This window comes from Gobius niger (assembly GCF_951799975.1).
Source record: "Gobius niger genome assembly, chromosome: 3".
In the NCBI taxonomy this organism is placed as follows: Eukaryota; Metazoa; Chordata; class Actinopteri; order Gobiiformes; family Gobiidae; genus Gobius; species Gobius niger.
Window position 1 is genome coordinate 37,418,185 of NC_136854.1, and position 22,425 is coordinate 37,440,609.

General features: G+C 38.2%; 2 protein-coding genes across 2 annotated transcripts in view; both read left to right on the forward strand.

Annotated features, from left to right (window-relative positions):
• The window catches only part of LOC306960788 (von Willebrand factor A domain-containing protein 7-like), a gene marked incomplete at its 5' end in the record, with an annotated part of 50,703 nt that extends 47,075 nt beyond the window's left edge, over nucleotides 1-3,628 (forward strand). Inside the window, 3 exons of the mRNA XM_079553341.1 lie at nucleotides 382-515; nucleotides 591-744; nucleotides 3,158-3,628. Of these exons, the coding sequence (XP_079409467.1) occupies nucleotides 382-515; nucleotides 591-744; nucleotides 3,158-3,526 (657 nt within the window). The 3' untranslated portion in view covers nucleotides 3,527-3,628. The remainder of the gene's footprint in view (nucleotides 1-381; nucleotides 516-590; nucleotides 745-3,157) is intronic.
• The window catches only part of LOC306960834 (von Willebrand factor A domain-containing protein 7-like), a 36,871-nt gene extending 14,462 nt beyond the window's left edge, over nucleotides 1-22,409 (forward strand). The window contains exons 9-12 of the mRNA XM_079553413.1: nucleotides 17,583-17,695; nucleotides 19,470-19,586; nucleotides 21,500-21,673; nucleotides 22,236-22,409. Of these exons, the coding sequence (XP_079409539.1) occupies nucleotides 17,583-17,695; nucleotides 19,470-19,586; nucleotides 21,500-21,673; nucleotides 22,236-22,394 (563 nt within the window). The 3' untranslated portion in view covers nucleotides 22,395-22,409. The remainder of the gene's footprint in view (nucleotides 1-17,582; nucleotides 17,696-19,469; nucleotides 19,587-21,499; nucleotides 21,674-22,235) is intronic.
• The last annotated feature ends 16 nt before the right edge of the window (nucleotides 22,410-22,425 follow it).

Below are 22,425 nucleotides of genomic sequence, written 5' to 3' on the forward strand. Positions count from 1 at the left end.
ACATTGCTGTAATACCACTTGTGGCCAGGGGCCACACCAAAAGACACTTGGTAGACAGGATTCTAATGGGTCTTCAGACCTCCCTAAAATGGCCTTAAAGCCTGGCTCCAAAGAGTTTTATTTGTTCTAAAAATCGCTATGACGGTGAACATTTTTAACCACGCTGGTTTTGTTAATCAGCCCGGGCTCGAGACTTTTATAATGAATGGAGCTGAATAGGTAATCATCCATCCCTAATCATATATGATCTAGTCCCTGCTGCTCAACGGTTAACTTGTTCTTGTTGAATATTTAGATAAACATTCGGTAGGTGCGTAGAACGAAAGTCCTATACTGCATAATAATTGCATTTTTTCTCCATTGTTTGTTTATTTTTTCCAGGCCACTGTATCCAGCAGTTTGGAGCCAGGTAAACCATTCACATTGCCTTTTAGTGTCTTGACAAATGGTGCCGGCGGTGATTACACCATCAATGCTCGAAACGACAGAGATTTCAAAATGGACTACCCAAAGAGGTCAGAAGCTAGGTCTTGAAGCATATGAAACATATATAAACATGGCACGATTAATGTGTTTTTTCATCATTTCAGTCTCACCTTGAAACCAGGAGAGTACAGCAATGACACACTGACCATAACGCCCCCTCCTGAAACACTCTCTGGCACAGATGTTACTTTGACACTGGAGGCATCTCGCGGCGCTGACTCCAATTATGTTGTTCTTAGATTCTCTGTTCTTGAAAAGGTAACTGACCATTTTTATTATCAATAAATAATAAAAGCATCTATAATTTATAATTGATAAATTATTATCAATGATCATGTTTATTTTCATAAATAAGGCACACTGGAATACAAGGCGCATTAAGCTATGGTTACAACCGGCCGTACGGGCTTCTACGGCCAGTCAACATGCACAGAACGCAAGAAAACGCACGGAGCGCGTGTGATGTGCTTATTTTGGAGCTATAGACCCGCTGCGGTGGTTCTTTGACATGTCAAACAAACTCTACGGGCGCTTACGTTTTTTTCTGGTTGCAAGAACGCTGTACGTCTTCGTGAGTCGTCTGTAATGCAGCATATGTCTCTCGTACGTTTTGTATGAAACTATTTTTGTAGGTTATTTAAGTTGGAAGAAATTCCAACTTCTGACAAATCCTGTCCTCGTAGCCAAACGCACTTTTCTCCGTGACATAATCTTTAGTTAAGAAAAAAGAACAGGTGTCCAGAGTAGGTTAGAAAGAGCTCCTTCTTCACAACTTTCAGTGCAAACATGACATCTGTTCAGACGCTCAGGGGGTGCGTTTGTTTTCTCCAAATAATGAAAAGGCTGTTTCAATAAATTAAAATGTGTCCACACACCCCTCACCCCCACATTTTATCTATTTAACTAATTATTCATACCATGAAATTAGTCAACATTTTTCTCTATTTCTATTTATCTTTTTAACTGTACAATTATTTATCTTTTTAACTACAACTTTGAACCATGCTTTTAATGAAATCACTATGCTCAATATGTAACGGGGGCTGTATCTGAATATCCACACCATTCCCTATATAGTGCACTATATAATCTGTAAAGCACTTTGTGTTACAACCTTGTATGAAAAGCGCTTTATGAATAAAGTTTTGATTGATTGATTGATATAGTGGTCACGCCATTTTGTAGGGGTGTCCAAATGTCCAGAGAGATAAAAGTAGTCCAACCGAAATTTCCCACAATGCATCTCGAAAAGTAGTGAGCATCGATGGTCACTAAACGGGTCAATATAGACCACAATGCATTGCGAGAGTCGGAGAAGAGCCGGACAGCAACAGGTCTTTGAACTAAACAACAGGACTGAAGTAAATCAGCTGTTTCAGTCGTGTGTTGCGTATTTCACATGAATAAACGACCAAAATATAACCGGTTACGGTGACAAGATGCTAACGTTAGCTGCTTACCTTTAGCTTGAGCTGTTAAATGACCGACAGGTTCCTCTCGAATAATCCAAGCCATTCACGTAAAATCCATGTGAAATAAAGCGTATCTGACTCGTATTTATCCATAAATATTCCACTGTCTCATGAGTTTGGTTGGTCTTTATCACAGAAATACTTTATTCCTGGAGTTTAGCGAACTTTTAGCAGATGTAGTCACTCAATCTGCTAGCGCTTTGGACACCTGCCTGTGACCTACTTTCGGCACGTCTGTGAGCTAACGCTGGGGTGACTTTTTTTGATAGTTTTAATTTTTATTTAAATGACAAATAAAACGCCTGTAAAAGTGCCAAAACAGTCATTCTGTTTCATAAAATAAACGTTTGTAACAATAAATAAATTCAGCTAAAAAAACAAAACATATCTGCAGCGCGTGTGACGTCACGCAGCGCGGAGAAAGTAGTGGGTTTATATAATAGATCCATGGTAGTGGGCTTGTGTCCGAATCGCCAACAGAATCAGTGACTATATAGTGCGGGCCTAGCTGTTAGGGACTAGGGTGGACATTCGGATACAGTGTCCTAAACTACAACATGGCTGCTCTGTATCTAACACAGTAGTACAAAGGCGTTACTAGTATTTGGTCATAAACCCTTAATATACACCGTGGTGATAAAATAAACCTACTAAATGTCCCATTGTAATGAAAAACGTTTCATCTATGTCCTAATCAAATGGTTCTGTGTGGATATAGCTTGTTCCCTATGTTGTAATTTCCTACACTCACACTTACCATAAACACCTTATGACTCTGGTAATATAACTAAACTTCACCAACTTTTAGTGTTACCAGCCTGTAATAAAAGAACAGTTAGAGCACATGCGTTTAGCTGCTTTTTTACTTCAGCACGAGAGGACTGTTCTTCCTCTGCAATGCCCCAGCTATTCTCTATCAGTGCGCGACATGCGCCATCTAGCGGTCAAGGGCAGGGACTACATCTAACTCAAAAGTGATGTATGCGAACCAAAGGTTTTATATGAAAATAAAATAATGAAATGACAAAAAATAGTAGGGGTGTCTATTTTTGCCTAGAATACTGTGAACCATATTTTTGCTTAGACTATTTACTGGCCTCTACACATACATAGGTTGTTTTAACCAAATAAATACTTTTTTTGCATAAAGTACAAAAAACAACAACACTAATTCTTGGATACTTTTTCTCATTGTTCAGATTACAGATTTTTTCCCGCCAGTGTGTGAGATTATCAACATAGTAGATGCTTGCCCTCATGTGTCTAAGTGCAAGGATAATGTGTGGGAAGTTTCTGTGAACATCACGGATGGAAACGGCACCGGCATCGAGAGCGTGAGCCTGAATCAGGGCAATGGGACCCTCACAAAAGTCATCGACAGTGATCCGGCTCAATACCGATACAATGCCTCCTGCTGCGCAGAAGTGTTCGAGATGGTGGCTGTGGATAAAATTGGGAATGTTGGGAAGTGCTTCCACTCCATTGTACGCACTCCAAAAGTATCCAATTACATTATGTATGTGCTAATGAACCTCTTAACCTGTCTTGAAAGTTGTTTTTATTATTAACCCATAGTCCAGATAAGTACTTTTAAAATTGTGGTTACTTTGGAATATGTAAGAATACCTGAGAGCCACAGATTTATTTCTGTTTATATTTTACCGGTTCTGGAACATAGGGGGAGGAAAATACATAATTTTAACATTTTTAAACTTTGTATGTCCCTTTAATCTCTCAGTTGTATTTGTAGTGCCCTTTTTAAACTAGTGAGAGCCTATACAAATGCTCAACAATTTTTACTGTATATGTTCATTGGAAATATCAAAATGATGGTCTAAATCATATTCAGCTGCAGTTTGGGCTGAAATTGACTACATTTGTTTTTGCTGTAAAGTTTCCTGTTTGGTCCCATTCCCTTTCCCTCATGAAATGTTTGCAAATCCTTGACAATTTGTTTCTGGGTTTGTGGTATTAAACATCGTATTGTTGGCATTTAAATTACATTAAAAGTGACTACATTTGACTTTGCTTCTGCCTGTATAAACCTTGTAATCAAGGCCGGATTTATGCAGGGCTTACAAGGGCTAAGCACAGGGGCCCAGCAGGTTGAAGGGCCCCTGGGCATAAGGAGAAAAATCCATGCTCAGTGTGTGCTGTCAAATTAGTTCCCTTTCTCTGCTAAGAAGCTGGTGCAATGTGATTTGGGCAGCTCCAACAGCTGACCCCACGAACCGGCAATGGACAAGTGGAAGAACATGGATGGATCGATATCCACAGTGTTTGGAATAATGCTGTTTAAAAGAACTCCGTTGGGCAACAACGTTATTTTTTCAGTAATGAAGTAATCTAATTCATTTCTCTCCCCGACGTTACAATGCCGTTATCATTAATGGGAAAAACAAAGTGGCCCTTGGGTCTCACATTATTCAGAAGTCTTTATTCAATTTAACAGCCAATAATAAAAAAATAAAATAAAAAAAAAATAATTAAAAAAAAAATAATAATAATAATAATAATAATAATAATAATAATAATAATAATAATAATAATAATAATAATAATAATAATAATAATAATAATAATAATAATAATAATATACAGTGCCTCTCGTAAGTATTCATACACCTTGAACTTTTGCACATTTTGTCATGTTTACAACCCTAAACATGAAGATTTGATTTTTTTACTGAACGTTCACACACAAGTAACAGACAACTGTGAAGTGAAAGCAAAATGATACATAATTCCGGTATTTCAAAAAATAGAAAAGTGAAAAGTCAGCAAGAGAACTGAGGCTGGGGCGGAGATTCACCTTCCAGCAGGACAATGGCCCGGAGCACAAAGATAAATCTACAATGGAATGGTTCAATAAAAACATATTAATGTGTTAGAATGGCCCAGTCAAAGTCCTGACCTAAATCCTATTGAAAATCTGTGGAATAATCTGAAAACTGCTGTTCACAAACATTCTCCTTCTAATATGACAGTGCTTGAGTTGTCTTGTAAAGAGGAATGGGCTAAAATGTCTGTCTCTACATGTGCAAATCTTGTAGAGTCAGACCCCAAAAGACTTGTGCTGTTATTACAGCAAAAGGGGGTCCCACAAAGTATTCATGCACGCTGTATGAATACTTATGCACGCCCCACTTTTCACTTTTCTATTTTTTGAAAAATAACAGAATCATGTATCATTTTGCTTTCACTTCACAGTTGTCTGTTACTTGTGTGTGAACGTTCAGTAAAAAAATCAAAATACAATCTTGATGTTTAGGGTTGTAAACATGACAAAATGTGCAAAAGTTCAAGGTGTATGAATACTTACGAGAGGCACTGTATATGACAGGAAGTCTGTGAATTCAGTTTGTTCTTTTATGCTTTTAGCCCTGCCTGTAAATCAGGCATACAAACTGACCTTTAAGCAGACAGTACGTGCAAGTCTTTAGCAAAACAAGTTTGTTTAACCGTCTCGTATTGATGGAAACATAGATCATTAACCTAGTACATTTGTCCAAAACACATCCTCCAGTACTTTTCCACATGGAACATTTAATTCACAATGAGACAAGAGAAATAATAATGTAATTCTTCTCCAAACGAGTTTTTGTACATTTTTAAGCAAGCAGTTACAAATGTATTTCTTGACAGAAGCCTCAAGTGCTCATTAGCGTAGGCTACATGTTGTTTGGCCCCTCTCTAACTCATTATGGGAAATGGTGTTTTTAATATGGCCTTTATGTGCTTGTCCTACAACGCACTACATCATCCTTTTCTTGTGTCCTTTAATATTTTAAATATTAAAAGAGAATCCTTAATATGGAATTGTTTCCAAAAAACAACATGACCACACTCCAAATGCTAGCATGAATTTTTCTCATTAGCCTGCGCTGAAAACAATGGGGAAAGTCACGTGGGCTACGTCCATCTTTATCAACGGTCTATGGATAGTCAGTGGAGTCAGTACCGGAGGATGTGTTTTGGACAAATGTACTAGGTTAATGAGCTATGTTTCAATCAATACGAGACGGTTAAAGACCAAACTGAATTCACAGACTTCCTATCATATACTTGTTAAGATGTAACTTGTATTGTTGCTGGTTAAACTGAATAAAGACTTCTTCGAACAAATTCATTCTTCTGAGTTTTTTCCTAAAGTCCCGGACTGGAGCGGAAAACTCACACTTCCGAAAACAATCCTTGTATGCTAGTGACCTTCAACCAGAGCTAGCCAATCTCCAATATTATAAACCCTATGCCAGTATCAGATTGGTGCATCCCAAGTTATTATACAGTCTATGGTTGTAATAGTAATGTGGTAGTTGATTAATGTTGTTGATGTCTGTCTGTTGCATGATCCCCTTTTCTCTTCCTAAGTTGGTGGAAACTGTTACGTTGTAGATGAAATCCTAATCAAACCAGATTGCATATAGACAGATACTTTGATCTTTGCGCTTAAACGTTTATCTGTTTATAATTGTATTTTATGGCATCAAAGTGTGCCATGATGCTTAGTTGAACATCAATAAAATTGTTGATTAAAGAATAAAACAGCATTGTGGTCAGGTCTAACTTATTGAATTGTATTCCATTGGATACCTTATCCCTTAAAATGTAGGTTTTGACATTAAAATCAAAACTATAGGTCAATCACAAGCTAAAAAATTGAGAAAAATAAGTTTTACGGTGGCCATTTTGAAAAATCCAAGATGGCTGCCCTCAGAGGTCAAATCCAGCTTACCTCCACATCTGAGATGAATGCCTATAATATGTGTAATACTGGTAGACAATTTTTATGCTTAACGCTCTACTATGTGTCTGCTTGCACTGGAGTGTGAATGGGTGAGTGGTGAAAATTGAGGTGGTCAGCAGATATGAAGTAAGTAAGTGCTTCTTTTGTCTTTGTACAACGTTTAGGTGTTGGGTTGGTCCTGAGCCGCTGTGACCACTGTGTGTTTTAGGTCGGGGAAACCAGAGCACAGCCTTCAGTGCTCCTATGAAATGATGTGCCGCCTCCTGGGTTGGTCCCTGTTTCAGAGCGTGGTGCCCTGCACTGGTCAGGCAAACATACACGAATAAAGTCAATTCTGGAAATTCCAAATCTGTCCCATGGTTCCCACAGATGAGCTTCTAGACCACTCCCACCATCCTTAAAAGGAGGCAACTTCAGTGTCAGCTCTAAAAACATTGTGGGCGCCTTCAAAATCTGGAAGTTTTCATGAAGAAGGAGCATCACTTTTTTAATCACTTAATGATTCTGTAAAGCGCCTGAGAACTGTTGTATCTTTGAAACATAAAAGGTAAGAAACTGATTTTAATTGGCTTAACTTTAGAATAATGACACAATGTGTAGAGTCATGATTACTTCGTAAACATGTAAAGCTTTTATACTTATATAAAACTGAGAGTACTCCTTCAAGCTAACCTTTGACATGTAGGCTGATGGCTGTAGTTGCTCAGGATGTATCACAGTCAGAAGATTGAAAACTGCCTCCCCCTGCTCCACGTTGTGATTGTGTTTTTTGGGCAAAACATTCCCTCCACAGCCAGTACGATAATAGATGCAGAGGTGCACAGGCCCAGTGTGGCACATTCCTGTGAATACTGCTTGCCAAGATGAAATGTGAGGGTAGATGTTACGACACAGCTCGGCTCAGGCAAGGGGGAGTAACAAAAACCCTGGTGTATAATGTTTAACTAAAGTGATAGTGATATTACTGCACAAGTATCAAGAGAACCAGTCCATGTGTAAAGTGGATGCATTGTGACCCTTGATCAACTCTTAAAAAAAAAAAAGTCAGTACAATGATAAAAAGCCCTATACCTGTTTATTTATTTATTTTAAAACAATCAATAAAGTGGGAGTGAGTACAGGTAAATCAAAGTGGGGGATGAGTTTATAGGGACATTTAACAACTTTGTTGATTTTAACAACAGGGTCACTTTTACAGAAATGTTAGAAAACTAGCTATTAAATTAATACAAATGCTTAATAATTAAATGCCGTCTTTTTCCCTCAAATGTCTGTGTTTGGTATATACTAAAGGGGGACAAAAATACATTTCGTTCCATTTCTAGGGGGGGGGGAAATCAGGTATGGTGCCTTTAAGGTGCATACAACACACTAAACTATTATTTTTGTCTAAAACTCAGTTAATAAATTACCCATCTTTCATTAGTTTGACAATTTTTAGTGATGTTTATATAGAGTCACGCCCTTATTGGACACTGACAGGAAGTGACCATGTTGAGGTCAAACTACTGGAACTTTACCTCTATTCCTGTCAGTGACTGAACTACTGGCTTCCTGTCAGTAGTTTAAAAAGTCACAGAAAAATCAATTTTCTGCCCAACATTGCTGCATCAAATTGCTGCGTCACTGAAATAAAATGATGATTATTACTACTTAAAACAGATGTTATCCATCTAAATAAGTCATATTATCAAAAGCATTCAAACCTGTCATGTGCACTTTAAGTTTATTGCCAGTTTATTATAAATAAAAATAAAAAAAAATTATATTGATACAAATTGAGTCTAGACAACCAGAGTATGCTGCAATCTGTTCCAATCAGTCATCTATTTTGCACAATGCCACGTATTGTAACTGTATCAGTGCCACTGCCTGCAAACATTATGTAATGACATAGTGACTGTAATACTTACTGGCTGCCTTTGCTGTTTTTTGCTGACTATGACCAACGTGTTTCAACTTCCTAGGAAACTTGAATAGATGTATGATTTGGTATAGTTTGGCGTTGACATGAAAGACAATAATCAAAGATATAATTAACCAAAATGATGCCTCTAACTTCATTCCTTCAGGTACCATGAATCAGTAACTTGTGATGTTTTAACAGCTGACTTGTAGTATCATAGAAAGTATTCAACATGCTTTTTGTGATAAATATTTTATCATTTGGTTTACACTATTCTCCCCTGAGATAATGCTGCATTAAGAAACATCTGGCACAAGCACCTCCTTGCACAAACTATGCTTAAAAAATAAAAAGGGTTCTGTTCTTATCCTGTGGGAGCAAAACACAGGAATGCACTTTTTAGATTTACTTCAAGATAAACATGTCATTGTCTGTTTCAACCAGGGTTCATCCGCATACCGGCTCTTGATCCCTTACAAGTGTGAGAAGATAATGCCAAGAGTATTAGCCACCACAGTAAAGGGGAGCCCTTACTGGCAAAACTCAATTTTTTCAATGTTCAGGTTTTGGGACAGTTTTTGGTTTCTTCACCTGAAAAAAAAACCCTACAGACTTCAAACTTTCCAGTCTTGGACTGAACAATATTTTGAAGAATTTTCCAGAGAAAAATATTCCATCCATAACCTGATTTGTTGAGTTTTTTTTTATAAATGACAAAAAACAAGGTAAAATCATGTTTTTTGTGAGTTTACAAATCTTGAATCTTGATCCGCTCCTGCCTTCACCTTCAGACAGAACAAAGACTGGTTCTGGGAATAAATACACTATATTTAACAACATAGTGATCACAAAAAACACGAGATGTGCTGCACATAACACACACACACATAGCTTTGTTCAAAACTAAACACTGATGGATTTGCGGTGTTCTTGATCCATTCATTCGGCAGTAAATGCTGCTCCAAATGTGTGACCTCTATCCAAGCGTCCCAGATTGATGTCAGTGCAAATTTTATTGGCACTGTAATATCAAACTGGCTCTTGCCAGGTTACTAAAGGTTACTAAAAACGTCTTATTTTAAAACTCAACAAGATATGCAAAATCCCCTCTGAAAACGTCTTTGTAACTAATACATCAGCAATAAAAACATACTTTTAAACCTGGCTCAATCCATTATCCAGATTTCCTCACCAAAAATGCATAGGAACTTTTGGGCATTTTTAGGCATAAAAGGCTTTTTTTTTTTTATACGAAAACATCAATTGACAATACATACATTTATACATTTAATCTTTATCATAATTATGTCAGTAATCCAAAGCAAAAGTTTCAAATTAATATCTCTAAATTTAAAAAGTTTTCCTCATTGCTATATGTTGTTAGTTATCACAAAAATAAGATCAACAAAGAAAGCAATACACTGTAAGAAAAATTGACTCATCAGGTTTATGTAGGATTTAAAAAACATATATACTTCGTTACAGGTTTGACTTTATCTTTTATTACACAAACCAGGAAAATAGTATATACGTAAGAACAATGTTATCACTTTTATGACCCCACTTCTGCTTTTTGACTGCTTAGAAACAGACTGGTGTGATATGAAAAAAGTGCCTTTTTTAGATCAAACAAATAATTTATGGCGATATGAAAGCATAGAAATACGTCTACTTATTTAATGTCAAATGAAACTTCAGTGTAAATTCAACCTGGAAGACCTACCTGCAGCATTCATTCATCGCCTCATCACCGGCAGCTTCCAATCACAGTCCCATCTCAAGCCGCACCTTCGCGACAGCCAATCCCTGCAGCTGGTCATTCCTGCTTCAGCCATTCATCGCTCAGGATCCCCTTCTTAAGCTTCCTCGTCCATCACTCGGCCATTACCCAGCTGTGCTGCGCCCCTCCTCCGCCCCCCTCCGCCTGGCCTCTCCTCGGCTCTACCACCAGTGTCCAGCATTCATCATCGCCATGCATTTTATATTGTTAATTCAATCTTGCAGAGGAAAAGGTGCTGTTCCTGATATGGATCTCTAAAACTCATCATATACTGTGTAAATATGTATTTTTCAAATTATCTGTTTTATAATCATCAGTATGCGCATAGGTCTTTTTTGCTGCTGTCTCGTAAGGTTCATTTTATCTGACTCCAATCCTGCCTATCTCTCTCTTCAGATTTATGATGGCTTGTTTGCTGGGTCTGGCTGTATTTGCTATGGTTTGGTCGGGACCAGCCCTGGCCTTTGTCCCTATCGGTGGTGGGAGCTCCACTCATGTCACCATCACTGAGAACGCCCTGCTGCAGAAAGTCATGGAAACATGCGAAGCCGTGGCACAAAAATATGATTATATGTTCAATAACACGGTGAGCCTTTAAAACCTCTACGTTAGTGTCTGCTCTTAATGAAAAATAAATATTATATATTTTGCTATTAATGGAGAATTTTCACAAAAGACTTGGTTTCAGCACCATACATTTGTCTGTAATTATATTACGAACCATTATTTTAAATATAGCAATTATTATAATTCCTTCCTGAAATGGCTGCGCAAAATAGACAGAATAGTGTTGAAAATGTTAGTTTATGCTGTGATCTCAGAGACAAACTGTAGATAGATAGATAGATAGATAGATAGATAGATAGATAGATAGATAGATAGATAGATAGATAGATAGATAGATAGATAGATAGATAGATAGATAGATAGATAGATAGATAGATGGAGGGAAATTCATGTTTCAGCAGAAGTAATCAATCACTCAACATCAAATAACAAAAATAATAAAATAATCCACTAAAACATACACACAAGTAACAATGTATAGCACATGTAACACATAGGCCTCAAGTTCATTAAATTTAAATGCTTTAAGCAACTATATATAATGGCGGCCATTTTGAATATTGAAGTTTAATTATGAAGTAGCCTACTACAACATGTAACAATATTTCTACTCAGGATATAAAAGAAAGACAACTTAGCTTCAACAGCTCAGCTCCAGCCTCTCCAAGAAAAAGCCCTGAACCAAACTCCAAACCTTGGACACAGCATGTGACAGAGGTCAGAGCTGAACTGTTACTGTAGTGTTTCCTCAGTGTCATAGATGTGAACCACACATTGACAGCTGATTGACAGTTGCTAACCGGTAGCATGCTAACGTCTTGAGAAGCTTAAACATTGACTCAGACTGACTCTGTTGACATGACAAGCTGTAAAAATCACAGAGAAAGGTTTTCCACACATCAAAGAGGAAACTTCCTCTTTGATGTGTTTGATTTAGTCTGAGGAGAAAAGCACACCTGTTGTAAATCCTGCTGTAGCTTGACAGACAGAGCCTGTCTGTGCCACATTTGCTGGTTATATCACATACACATGCACTCTCTGGGGTATGGAGGATTGAAAGTGCCATAATTAAATAAATAAATGCACCATTAAATATTTAAATAAATGTGTCATTAATAAATTAAATGCTTTATTCATCATTATTTATTTATTTAATTGTTGCACTTTCAATCCTCCATGCTGGGGCCGTGTTTTAACTGTTACAAAAAATGCCACTGTCAATCAGTTGTCTTTCATTTTAATCCTGAGTAGAGATATTGTTACATGTTGTAGTACTGCATAATGCTACTTCGGTATTCAAAATGGCCACTATGCGTGATGTCATTGGAAACGCATGTACAAGATCAAGACACACCATTACTGATACTCTAATTAATAAAACATTTTTTTAACTTTTATTTACTCTTGGCTTGCAGGGGAATTCTACTGAACAGATAGTCCAGGCCTGTCTTGGTCCCAAAGCCACAGGCGACGTCTCAGGGGCAAAGTTTCACTCCGCTCTCCAGGAAATCTATGCCCAGCATGTACTCGTCGACCAAGACTTTGCCAATAGGTGGGAAAATATTACATAGCTTCTCCAGTACACCTTTTACATTTTCATTACAGGCAATAGAATATGTCGATGTCTTTCATTGGTCATTTGTGTCATTGCTTCTCAAACCTTTCACTCCAACTAGAAATAAATTGGCTCTGACAACACACACATAGCATTAGAGCTATTGCAACAACCTCCGTCTGTATTCAATGACATCAGTCCAGAAGGCAGCGAGTGTGGAAGTTAAAAAAGTGAAATATAGGACTGATGTTAGAAAAAGAAAATCAGATAATAATGTGTTGTACCTTATCAGTGCTCCCCATCACTTCCACTCTGAGAAGTTCCTTGAGGGGAGGAGCCTGATCACCGAGGGAATGGCAGCAATAAAAGCAAACATTCGCAATGAGAACTTCAAGGCAGCCAGAGAGACTCTGGGCAAGATAGTCCACACCCTACAGGTAAAACAGGCAGAAACGTAAAATAATAATAAAAAAAAATATGGATAAAATCTTCTGTACCACCACCTGTAGTCAAAGATGATGAAAATAAGTGAGTCCACACACAGTAAAGATGCATGTTTTTATTAGTATTAAATATCAAAGAAAAACACTTAATAATAATAATGAAATAAATACTTGTATTTTAGTGTATTTATTGGCTGTTGCGCAAGTTACGCAAGAACGTTAACAAATAAAGTATTCACTTAACATTGTGTACACACAAAACTGTCATAGATGGAATGAATAATATTGAATTCATGAGATTATTTACTATCTTACCTTTAACTGTGTGCATTTCTGTGAACTTTCAGGATTTCTACAGCCACAGTAATTGGGTGGAGCTGGGTAACACAGACCCATATCTCAGTCTCATTCATGCAGATCTTCCAATTGAAAACATTGCAGGTGTGTTTTATAGTTCATTCTAGTTTGCCATAGAAAGATCATTTGAATCTGTGAATTTAAGGATAAACCTGTCCATATAGTCATAAAATGTATGGCATTTTTTCAGAAAGAATGTAGAAGTTGTACTTGTTGTACGGTTGTTTGGATATAAAGTTGTATAACATCAAAGGAAAGTCTTCCATCTAAATACAGTAGATGATTATTATTGTCTGGCTAAAGTAATATGGACATTGAATTTGTATGAACTTAGTGCAATGATAAATCTTGTGAAATATTTCACTTTGTTCAGCTGATAGAGCTTTAACATGTGTTGTAGATATGAACACTCCCACCTGCAGCGACTGTGCCAGTGGAACTTGTCCCGATCCCATCCTTCCCACCATCCTGGAAAATAACAAGCTGACATCTGGATACATGGGAATTTTCTCCAGCACCAAACCCAGTGGTAATACTGAAAAAAACATAACGTACCTTATTAATCTTATACATGTACATAGTTTAGTTACTGTGGCAACAAAAGTAGGAGAGTTTATTCTATACTTTTTTTTAAAATTATTTATTAATTTTGCTCAAAAGGAGAGGGCCGAAACAAGAAGATTATGAGCGCCTGTCATGTACTATACATATTCCTCAAAGATGTAATATTAATTGCAACAATAACAATGATTACTAACAATGATAACTAATGAAATTGTGATCAGTCCCAACCCCCTAAAGCATGCTTCAGGTTCCACAACAATACGAAAGTAAGTGAACATGTTCTTTTTTTCAAACCCATACACTTATACATACATACACGTACACACACATACACAAATCGGTCATGAAGTAACTTTATCCTGTTGCAATTACTTTATCAGTCATATTTAATTGCAGCATTTTGTGATTAGTCTCATTGACTGAAAAGAAGAACTTGTTACATTTCAAAACAGCTTATTAATGCAGACCAAACTCACAACCACTGTTATAACTGTTCATATAATTAATAATAATAGAACAAAACACTATTACAAGAACGGTCTTGTTTCATGTAAGAACAAAAGGCGACCATTAATATTTCTTTCAGATGGATACCAATGCCAAATATCACCCATAATCACTTATTTTATGACATACTGGCACATTAATCTATATGTGTGTATATATATATGTATATATATATATGTGTATATATATATATATAAAAAACTCTTCCTCACCCTCCGCGGGCGGTCTCTATTTCCTCCAAGCTCGGGTCCTCTACCAGAGGCCTGGGAGCTTGAGGGTACTGCGCAGTATCTTTGCAGTTCCTAGAACTGCACTTTTCTGGACCGAGATGTCTGATGTATTTCCTGGGATCTGCTGGAGCCACTCCTCCAGTTTGGGGGTCACTGCCCCGAGTGCCCCAACGACCACGGGCACCACTGATGCCTTCACAGCAAAGATACTGCGCAGAACCCTCAAGCTCCCAGGCCTCTGGTAGAGGACCCGAGTTTGGAGGAAAAAGAAACCGCCCGCGGAGGGTGAGGAAGAGTTTATTATATTTATATATATATTAGAGGTGGGCATAGATTTTTTTTTTTTTTAACCTAGATTAATCTAGATTAATTTTGGAAATAATCTACATTAATCTAGAGTAAAATGGCTCGTTTGAATTCTGCTGAAGCCATTCAGAATATGTGTGCTACTCAAATAATGACTAAAAGTAAGTCTTTAAGAACGAGTTTCTCAAATCAGGTGGTGCATTGGGCCAGGGGCTCATCTCCAAAATGCATCACAAACTGCTTGAGAACATTCTACTATGATAATTGGTGATGAAAATAAATCACGTTCAATAAGATGCACTTGTGTTTATGTGGTATGATGAATAATGAATGATGTGCCTTACTGTAAGATATGTTCAGAGCTAGAAACATAGAAGAAGTGATACTGAAGCAATGTGCTTGTACTGTGCATACGTTGTGCAAAAGCCAAGTAAAGATTTAACTAAACTTTGAGATGTTGTGCAACGTTTTTTCGGCCACGATGCAACAGTTTACTAACTGTTTATTCAGTTTGAACTGTAGGTCTACATTAGAGGTCGTGATGAACTGTTTACAGTCAGTAGCTTTGTCAGTCCAAGCTCTATTTCTCCTTCTTCCACCGGTCACTCAGGCTGACCAGCTTGTTCACATTTTCTGGTGACAAACTAGATCTCCTCTTGTGCACAATATGGCGGCTAAAGAAAAAAGTCTCTCACATGGGACAGTTGTGGCAGGAGTCCCCAAGTATTTACGGGTAATGTGGGCCATCTTACCAGATCAGAAAATATAGGCCTCTGTTTGTGTGCGTCTCCTGATTGGTCAACAGTGTCACGTGATCACTGTCACAACAACACAGTTCAATGCTGCTGCATTTTTTATATGCAGCAGCATATATATTTTTTATATTTCTTTGGATTTAATAAGAAAAGGAGACGGACCATCAGCCCCGAGGTGGAGGAGACAGCGGAGAGCGGATAGAAGCTAAAGGAGAAAAGGAGCTGGAAAGTTTGTGTCTAAACTGAGTAAGTGCCGCGGTTAAACTCTGCGGTTAAAATGTAGCTGGAAAAAGTGGCTTTTGTGAACTTTTGGTGGTAAATTTGTGCTGTTTCGTGTGGGGCTGTGGCCATGAAATGAATTGTTTGTGACGCCGTTTTGAAAGAGAAACCCAGCTGGCCTAACAGCTGATTTTGTAGATGATGTTCCTATGCTGTGTAGTGCATTGAAGACGAGGTTCATGAGCCCGTTGGGAGGGTTCCCTCTCAACAGATTCATAGTTCGCCTAGCCTAATTCTCTTTTCTTTATTTTGTTTTGAGCAATAGAAATGGCAACCGGTCCAAACAGTTCAAAACACTCTTCCTTAATTAATGAAATGTAAATTTATTCTACTGCTCCCTCTAGTGGCATCTCATTTCTTCTTCTCAAAAGTCTTTTGATTGTATTTATATTTGAACAGGTTGAGGTTTGGACATTGTTTCATTTCCATCTCCAATATATTCCACAATTGTACCTTTAATTGTAGGGCCAAAACTTTTCGAAGTTGTGCTAAGATTGTAAGTGCTACACAGGTAACAAATTAAAGTAAGATTTAAAACTCAAAAAGACTTAATTTAAACTGTCATGGCTGTGACATGTCCCACCTGTGATCACAGGTAAGTGTAGCCACGGAGGCGAGTCTGACCTGACCAGTAGCATCCGTCCCCGTGGGGGCATTAACAAAGACGAGCGGCGCCCAGATAACACGTTTTACCACGACACCGCGGTGAAGGTGGCGACTGCAGCCTCACTACAGCTGCTGGAGGACATCCGCCTGGCTGCAGGGGACGAGGACTTCCTCAGGTCATCCTCATTTACAGCATTTATACTGACTAATAGGGCTCAGAAATACAACTAAAATATTATCACATTTTATATCCTTTATTTATCAACCTCCATTTCAGAATGATTTGTTTATGTGGAAGAAAGTCAAATATCGCCTTTATTAATATGGATCATGAATGAAGATAAATAAATAAACCTTTATTCCAGTGGCATTTCACTACAACATTTCCAAAGTTTGAACTGGGAAGCATTGTCTGTACTGTCACATGATTGGCTGGCAGACCTGTCAATGAACAAGCTGAAAATGATGGTCAATTGAAAACAGCACATAGTGGTTTAGCTGTGAGTCTAATTATATTGTGCATGTGTTAGTGAAGCACTTAGCGTGTCTTAAAAAGTGATATACATATTTAAGGTGTTATTATTATTAACCCATTGTCCATGAGTACTATAATCTTTTTACTTTGGAATAAGAAAGGATTCCCGAGAGCCACAGACATGTTATTTATTTCTGTTCATATTCTACCATCCATATCCTTGCACTGCCTATTTTGTCTTTCATTACACTCTCTTAAATTGCATCATTGTGATGTTTTTGTTGTTTCTGCAGAATGATGGGCATTGCTCGCTCCTCCGTTTTATGTTTTGTCATCAGCACAACAGGAGGCATGTCGGATGAAATCGATGTAGCACGAAACGTGGTCTATGAAATCACCAACAGTAAAAGGGGAACAGAGGATGAACCATCTGAGTACATTTTGGTGCCTTTCAATGATCTCGGTTTGAACTTTTATAATAAACTGATGGTTTTGGTGTGATAAACATTTACCTTCTTACAAATATCATTATTTTGCTGACATGTAGAGTTTGGACCTGTGACCAGGACAGCAGACCCTGATGTTATGAAAAAGGAGATTTCAAAACTTACAGCTAAAGGCGCAGCTGGTGTGTCTTCAATGAGTTACTCTGCCATTCAGGTATTTAAATATTCACATAATTCATTTTTGTTGAAAGTGAATAAATGAAACTGGTGAAGAATGTGGAGTGTCTGCTGCCCCTGCATTCATGAACTCTGCCTCTCAATCCCCCACAAGACATTGAACTCTAACCCCAATATTGCCCTTGTTTTGTTTATAAAGATATTGCTATATACAATGGGTACAAAAGTATTTGGTCAGTTACCCATGGACTTCCTATTGGATTTAGGCCACATACTTTTTTACCCCACTGTACACAGAGTGTAATTTTATTGTTGTTTGCACCAAGGGTTTGAATGTAGCCTACACACCCATGCTGCTGTGTGCGCTTGTATCATTTCGAACTACACAGCAGCCTGGGGTCCATGGCTGAAATCTTCACATGGATTTGGGGACCAATCACAGAACGAGGAGGGACTCACTATTCGACATACGGAAGCTTGTAGTTTGTTTACGGATAAAAAAAAAGAAGTTTATTTTCGGATCCAACATGACAGCAGCAGACATGATGCCATCTTTCGATCAAGCTTCAGACCGTGTTCTAAATAGTTTAGCAGAGGTGGGAGTAAGTCACTAAATGCAAGTCTCGAGTCAAGTCCAAGTCGTGAAGGTCCAAGTCTCAAGCAAGTCCAAATCAATCGGTCATGGGCTCAAGTCAAGTCAAGTCTTGCTTTAGCCGGCAAGTCACCTCAAGTCAAACGCCAGGGTGTCTACTTTTCAAAATGTGTTTAATCTTGAAAATAATAAGTGCTTTCTCAAGATACCATAATTTTGAAAATTTAGGCTAAAATCAGACTTTTTAAAATCTCATGGATTTAAAGTCTAATTAATATTTAAACGCCACAACATTCAAAATATATGTATTATAAATAAACAGTCTATGTACAAAATTGCTGGGACTTAAAAAATATGAAATATAGTATTTTAAATATGAGCTGCTTTTCCCTGCAGTCTGAAACATAAATATAAAATAATGTTTTTATTTTTGTTAGTTTCTGGCAGTTTTTCTGTCAGTGGTTCACCTGTAATGCCCCGCTGTCACTGGGCTGTGTGCGGATGCGTAAAATAGTCACTAAATGCTGTAAACTTTGTGTGAACGAATTAAAACATCGAAAAGCCCCAAGATTTCTGTTGATTAATCAGCTCTTACGCATCGTCGTTCTGGAGGCCGCACGTCTGCGCTGTAGGTCCAGTCCATTGTTTCAAACGTTTTCCTGTCCGTAAATCTCCACCTCTTCACTCTGTTTAGAAAACTTTTAATGCACGTATTTCAACGTTGTATTTCCTCCTACCTTTACGCGCTGTATTGATTAGAAGCGCTGTGTCGGGTAACCGAACACGCATATGTAAACATAGATGCGCCGCTTTTACGCAATGAATCCTGATCTTTCGGCAGTTTCACTCAAATAAATAATACATTCACAGCAAGTCATTGAGAGTGATTGGCCTCAAGTCCAAGTTAAGTCTCGAGTCACAAACAGCAAGTCCCAAGTCAAGTCAAGTCTATTTGGAGCTTTGGTCAAGTAAGTCTCAAGTCCCGAAAATTGCGACTCGAGTCTGACTCGAGTCAAGTCATGTGACTCGAGTCTCCCACCTCTGTAGTTTAGCTCGAACGTTTACAGCGGGTACCTCATACGTCATCAGATACAATAAATTGGTGGGCCCAAGACTACATATAACTTGTGATATTTTGTCTGGCGATAGCCCGGCTAGTTTGAATGTACATGTTCTTTTCATGACGATAAAGTTAACTTTGAACTTTTGACCTATGTAGCTGGCTCTGATGACTGCTCCCGCCTACTCAACCATCTACGTTTTCACTGATGCTCCAGCCAAGGACGCTCATCTCGAAGACACACTTGCTGCTCTCATCAAAAGAACTAAATCTACGGTAAATGATTGTTTGTTTTGTTTATTACATTGCGTTCCAAATTATTATGCAAATTGGATTTTTGTGTCAAAAAGGTAAAAATAATAAAAATAATAATGAAACTCATGGATGGTATCGTGTCTTGGGGCTCTATGAATCACTGACATTAATCTCAGAGACCTGGGATGATTAGTTTTCAGGTTAAGCCCAGTTAAGGGAAAAACTACTGAAAAAGGATGTTCCACTTTATTATGCAGATCATCATTTTCAAGCAATATGGGAAAGAAAAAGGATCTCTCTGCTGATGAAAAGCGTGAAATAGTTGAATGCCTTGGTCTAGGTATGAAAACCTTCGATATTTCATGAAAGATTAAGTGTAATCATCATACTGATAAGAGATTTGTGGATGATTCAGAGCACACTCCGTTTTGTGCAGATAAAGGCACAATATGGACGGTTTCTGCCAGACAAACACATCAGATTAAGAGAACAGATGCCACAAAGCAGCAGACAGGTATTTGAAGCTGCTGGTGCCTCTGGAGTCTCCCGAACATCAAGGTGTAGGACCCTCCAGAGGCTACAGTTGTGCATAAACCTTCTATCCGGGCCTCCCCTAAACTGTTAATTTAATGCTGATGAACAGAAACGGCTGCAGTGGCTCAGAAATACATGAGGACTCATTTTCAAACAGTCTTGTTCACTGATGAGGCCGTGTAACCCTGGATGGTCAAATCAATGGAGTAGTGGATGGTTGGTGAATGGCCACAATGTCCCAACAAGGCTGTGACGTCAGTAAAGAGGTGGCGGAGTCATGTTTTGGGCCAGAGTCATGGGGAGAGAGCTGGTCGGCCCCATTAGGCCCTTTTAGGCTCCCTGAAAGTGTGAAAATGACCTTTGAAAAATATGTGGAGTTTCTGACTGACCAATGTCTTCTATGCTACATAAAGAAGAGCCGTGCTTTCCCAAACAAAATCCTCTTCATGCATGACAACGCACCATGTCATACTGTAAAGAAAACCTCTGCATCACAGGCTGCTATGGGCATAAAAGGAGAGAAACTCATGATGTGGACCCCCTCCTTTCCTGACCTCAACCCTGTTGAGAACATTTGGAGCCTCAACAAAAAAAACTTCTATGAGGTTGGAAGGCAGTTTTCATCCAAACGGCAGCTCTGAGAGGCTATTCTGACATCCTGCAAAGAAATCCAAGCAGAAACTGTCCAAAAACTCACAAGTTTAATGGATTTAAGAATTTTGAACCTGCTATCACAGAAGGGCTCCTTTGGTAAAATATAACATGACCTGTTAATATTTTTTTGATTGAAATAGCTTCTGATTTCAGTAAATATGACCTCCTAATGCTACAAATACAACAAATGACCATTTTCAGTTAATTACAAGCTTTAAAATGTATTGAAACGATTACTATATTTATTTTTGAAAAAAATACTGCTATCACTAGGAATTTTTTTCCACCACATTTAAATGATCCTCTACCAGTTAAAAACTTGAAAATTATGCTGACTCTCATTTGAGTTGACAATTTAGAAAATCAGAGAAAAATGTCATTTGCATAATAATTTGGAACGCAGTGTATATATTAACCAAGTGCTTAACTGTTTGGAATAACTTGTGTTTAGGGAACATGAAACATCTCGGTATTTGTCTATTGTCTATTTGAGCCCCTGTGGTAAGACACAATATTTCACTCTTTCCCTGCCACACTTGTGTTTTTGAAGTGGTTTATTCTGTATTTATAATACAAGCTCCAGTGTGTACGGCCTCTCTATGAAGTGCATTCTACTTGTGGCACCTGGTTCCTTCAATCTTAACCCTGATCTAAATGAAACATTCAATGATTAACAGGAAAAGAAAATCACTGTCATAATAATATGTCCAAACGTTGACTCTGATATTGTACATTCACCTCCACAGGTGAACTTCTTCATGACGGACTACAGCAGGAGGCGACGTCGCTCAACCAGGGCAGGGATCTTTAACGACTACAAAAAACTTGCTCTGGCTTCAGGAGGACAGGCCATCGAAGTCAGCAAGAACCAACTCCCACAGGCCACTGCCATAATCCTGGACACCTCCACCTCAGCTCTGGTAAGACTGCCCTGTGGTGTAAAAGCATAGATATAATATATAAGAAATAGACGGTCAACCATTCAGCCCCATTCATAGTAATGAACCCATGTTGCCTGTTATATTAACATGGCACACCTTGCTCCACCAACAGAGCTTGTTACTAAAAAGGGCAAAAAGTCGGGAAGCTCTGCCCTCGCAGGGCGGGCAGGCCGGCTACAACCCTCCACAGTGCTCCAGAGTCTGTCAATCAAAGGCTTAGGCTTAAACTTTTTAGCTCTGCTGCAAAGAGAAGCGCTTTCCTCTCTGTTTGTATAAAAGGCAGTGGAAGGAAACTTCTCTTCCACTCTAAAGTGAAATAAAATGCTCCTGCACAAAAATGTCCGGTATAGCTCCTATAATATATAATTAGAAATATTCCATAAATTAAAAAGCTTAGATGTACTGGAGAATTGTCAAGTCTTCAGAAGTAACTTTATTTTGATAATTCATATAACTAATGGTAAAAATCCTGAATGACTGAGAGCCCACACAAACACAAACTTGTGAGATATTGAATCCATCACCCACCTATCTTCTTTAGGTGACGGTTCTTCAACAAGCGAGGAACCCCGGAAAGCCAGACTCCTTCTCATTCGATGTGAACGCTTCCCTGAAAAACATCACAATCTACATAACTGGATCAGCTCTTACTTTTACACTGACAAATCCTAATGGTAACACACCAGGACACATTTTGTAAATGGAAGATAGGAATGGAAATAAAGAATCAC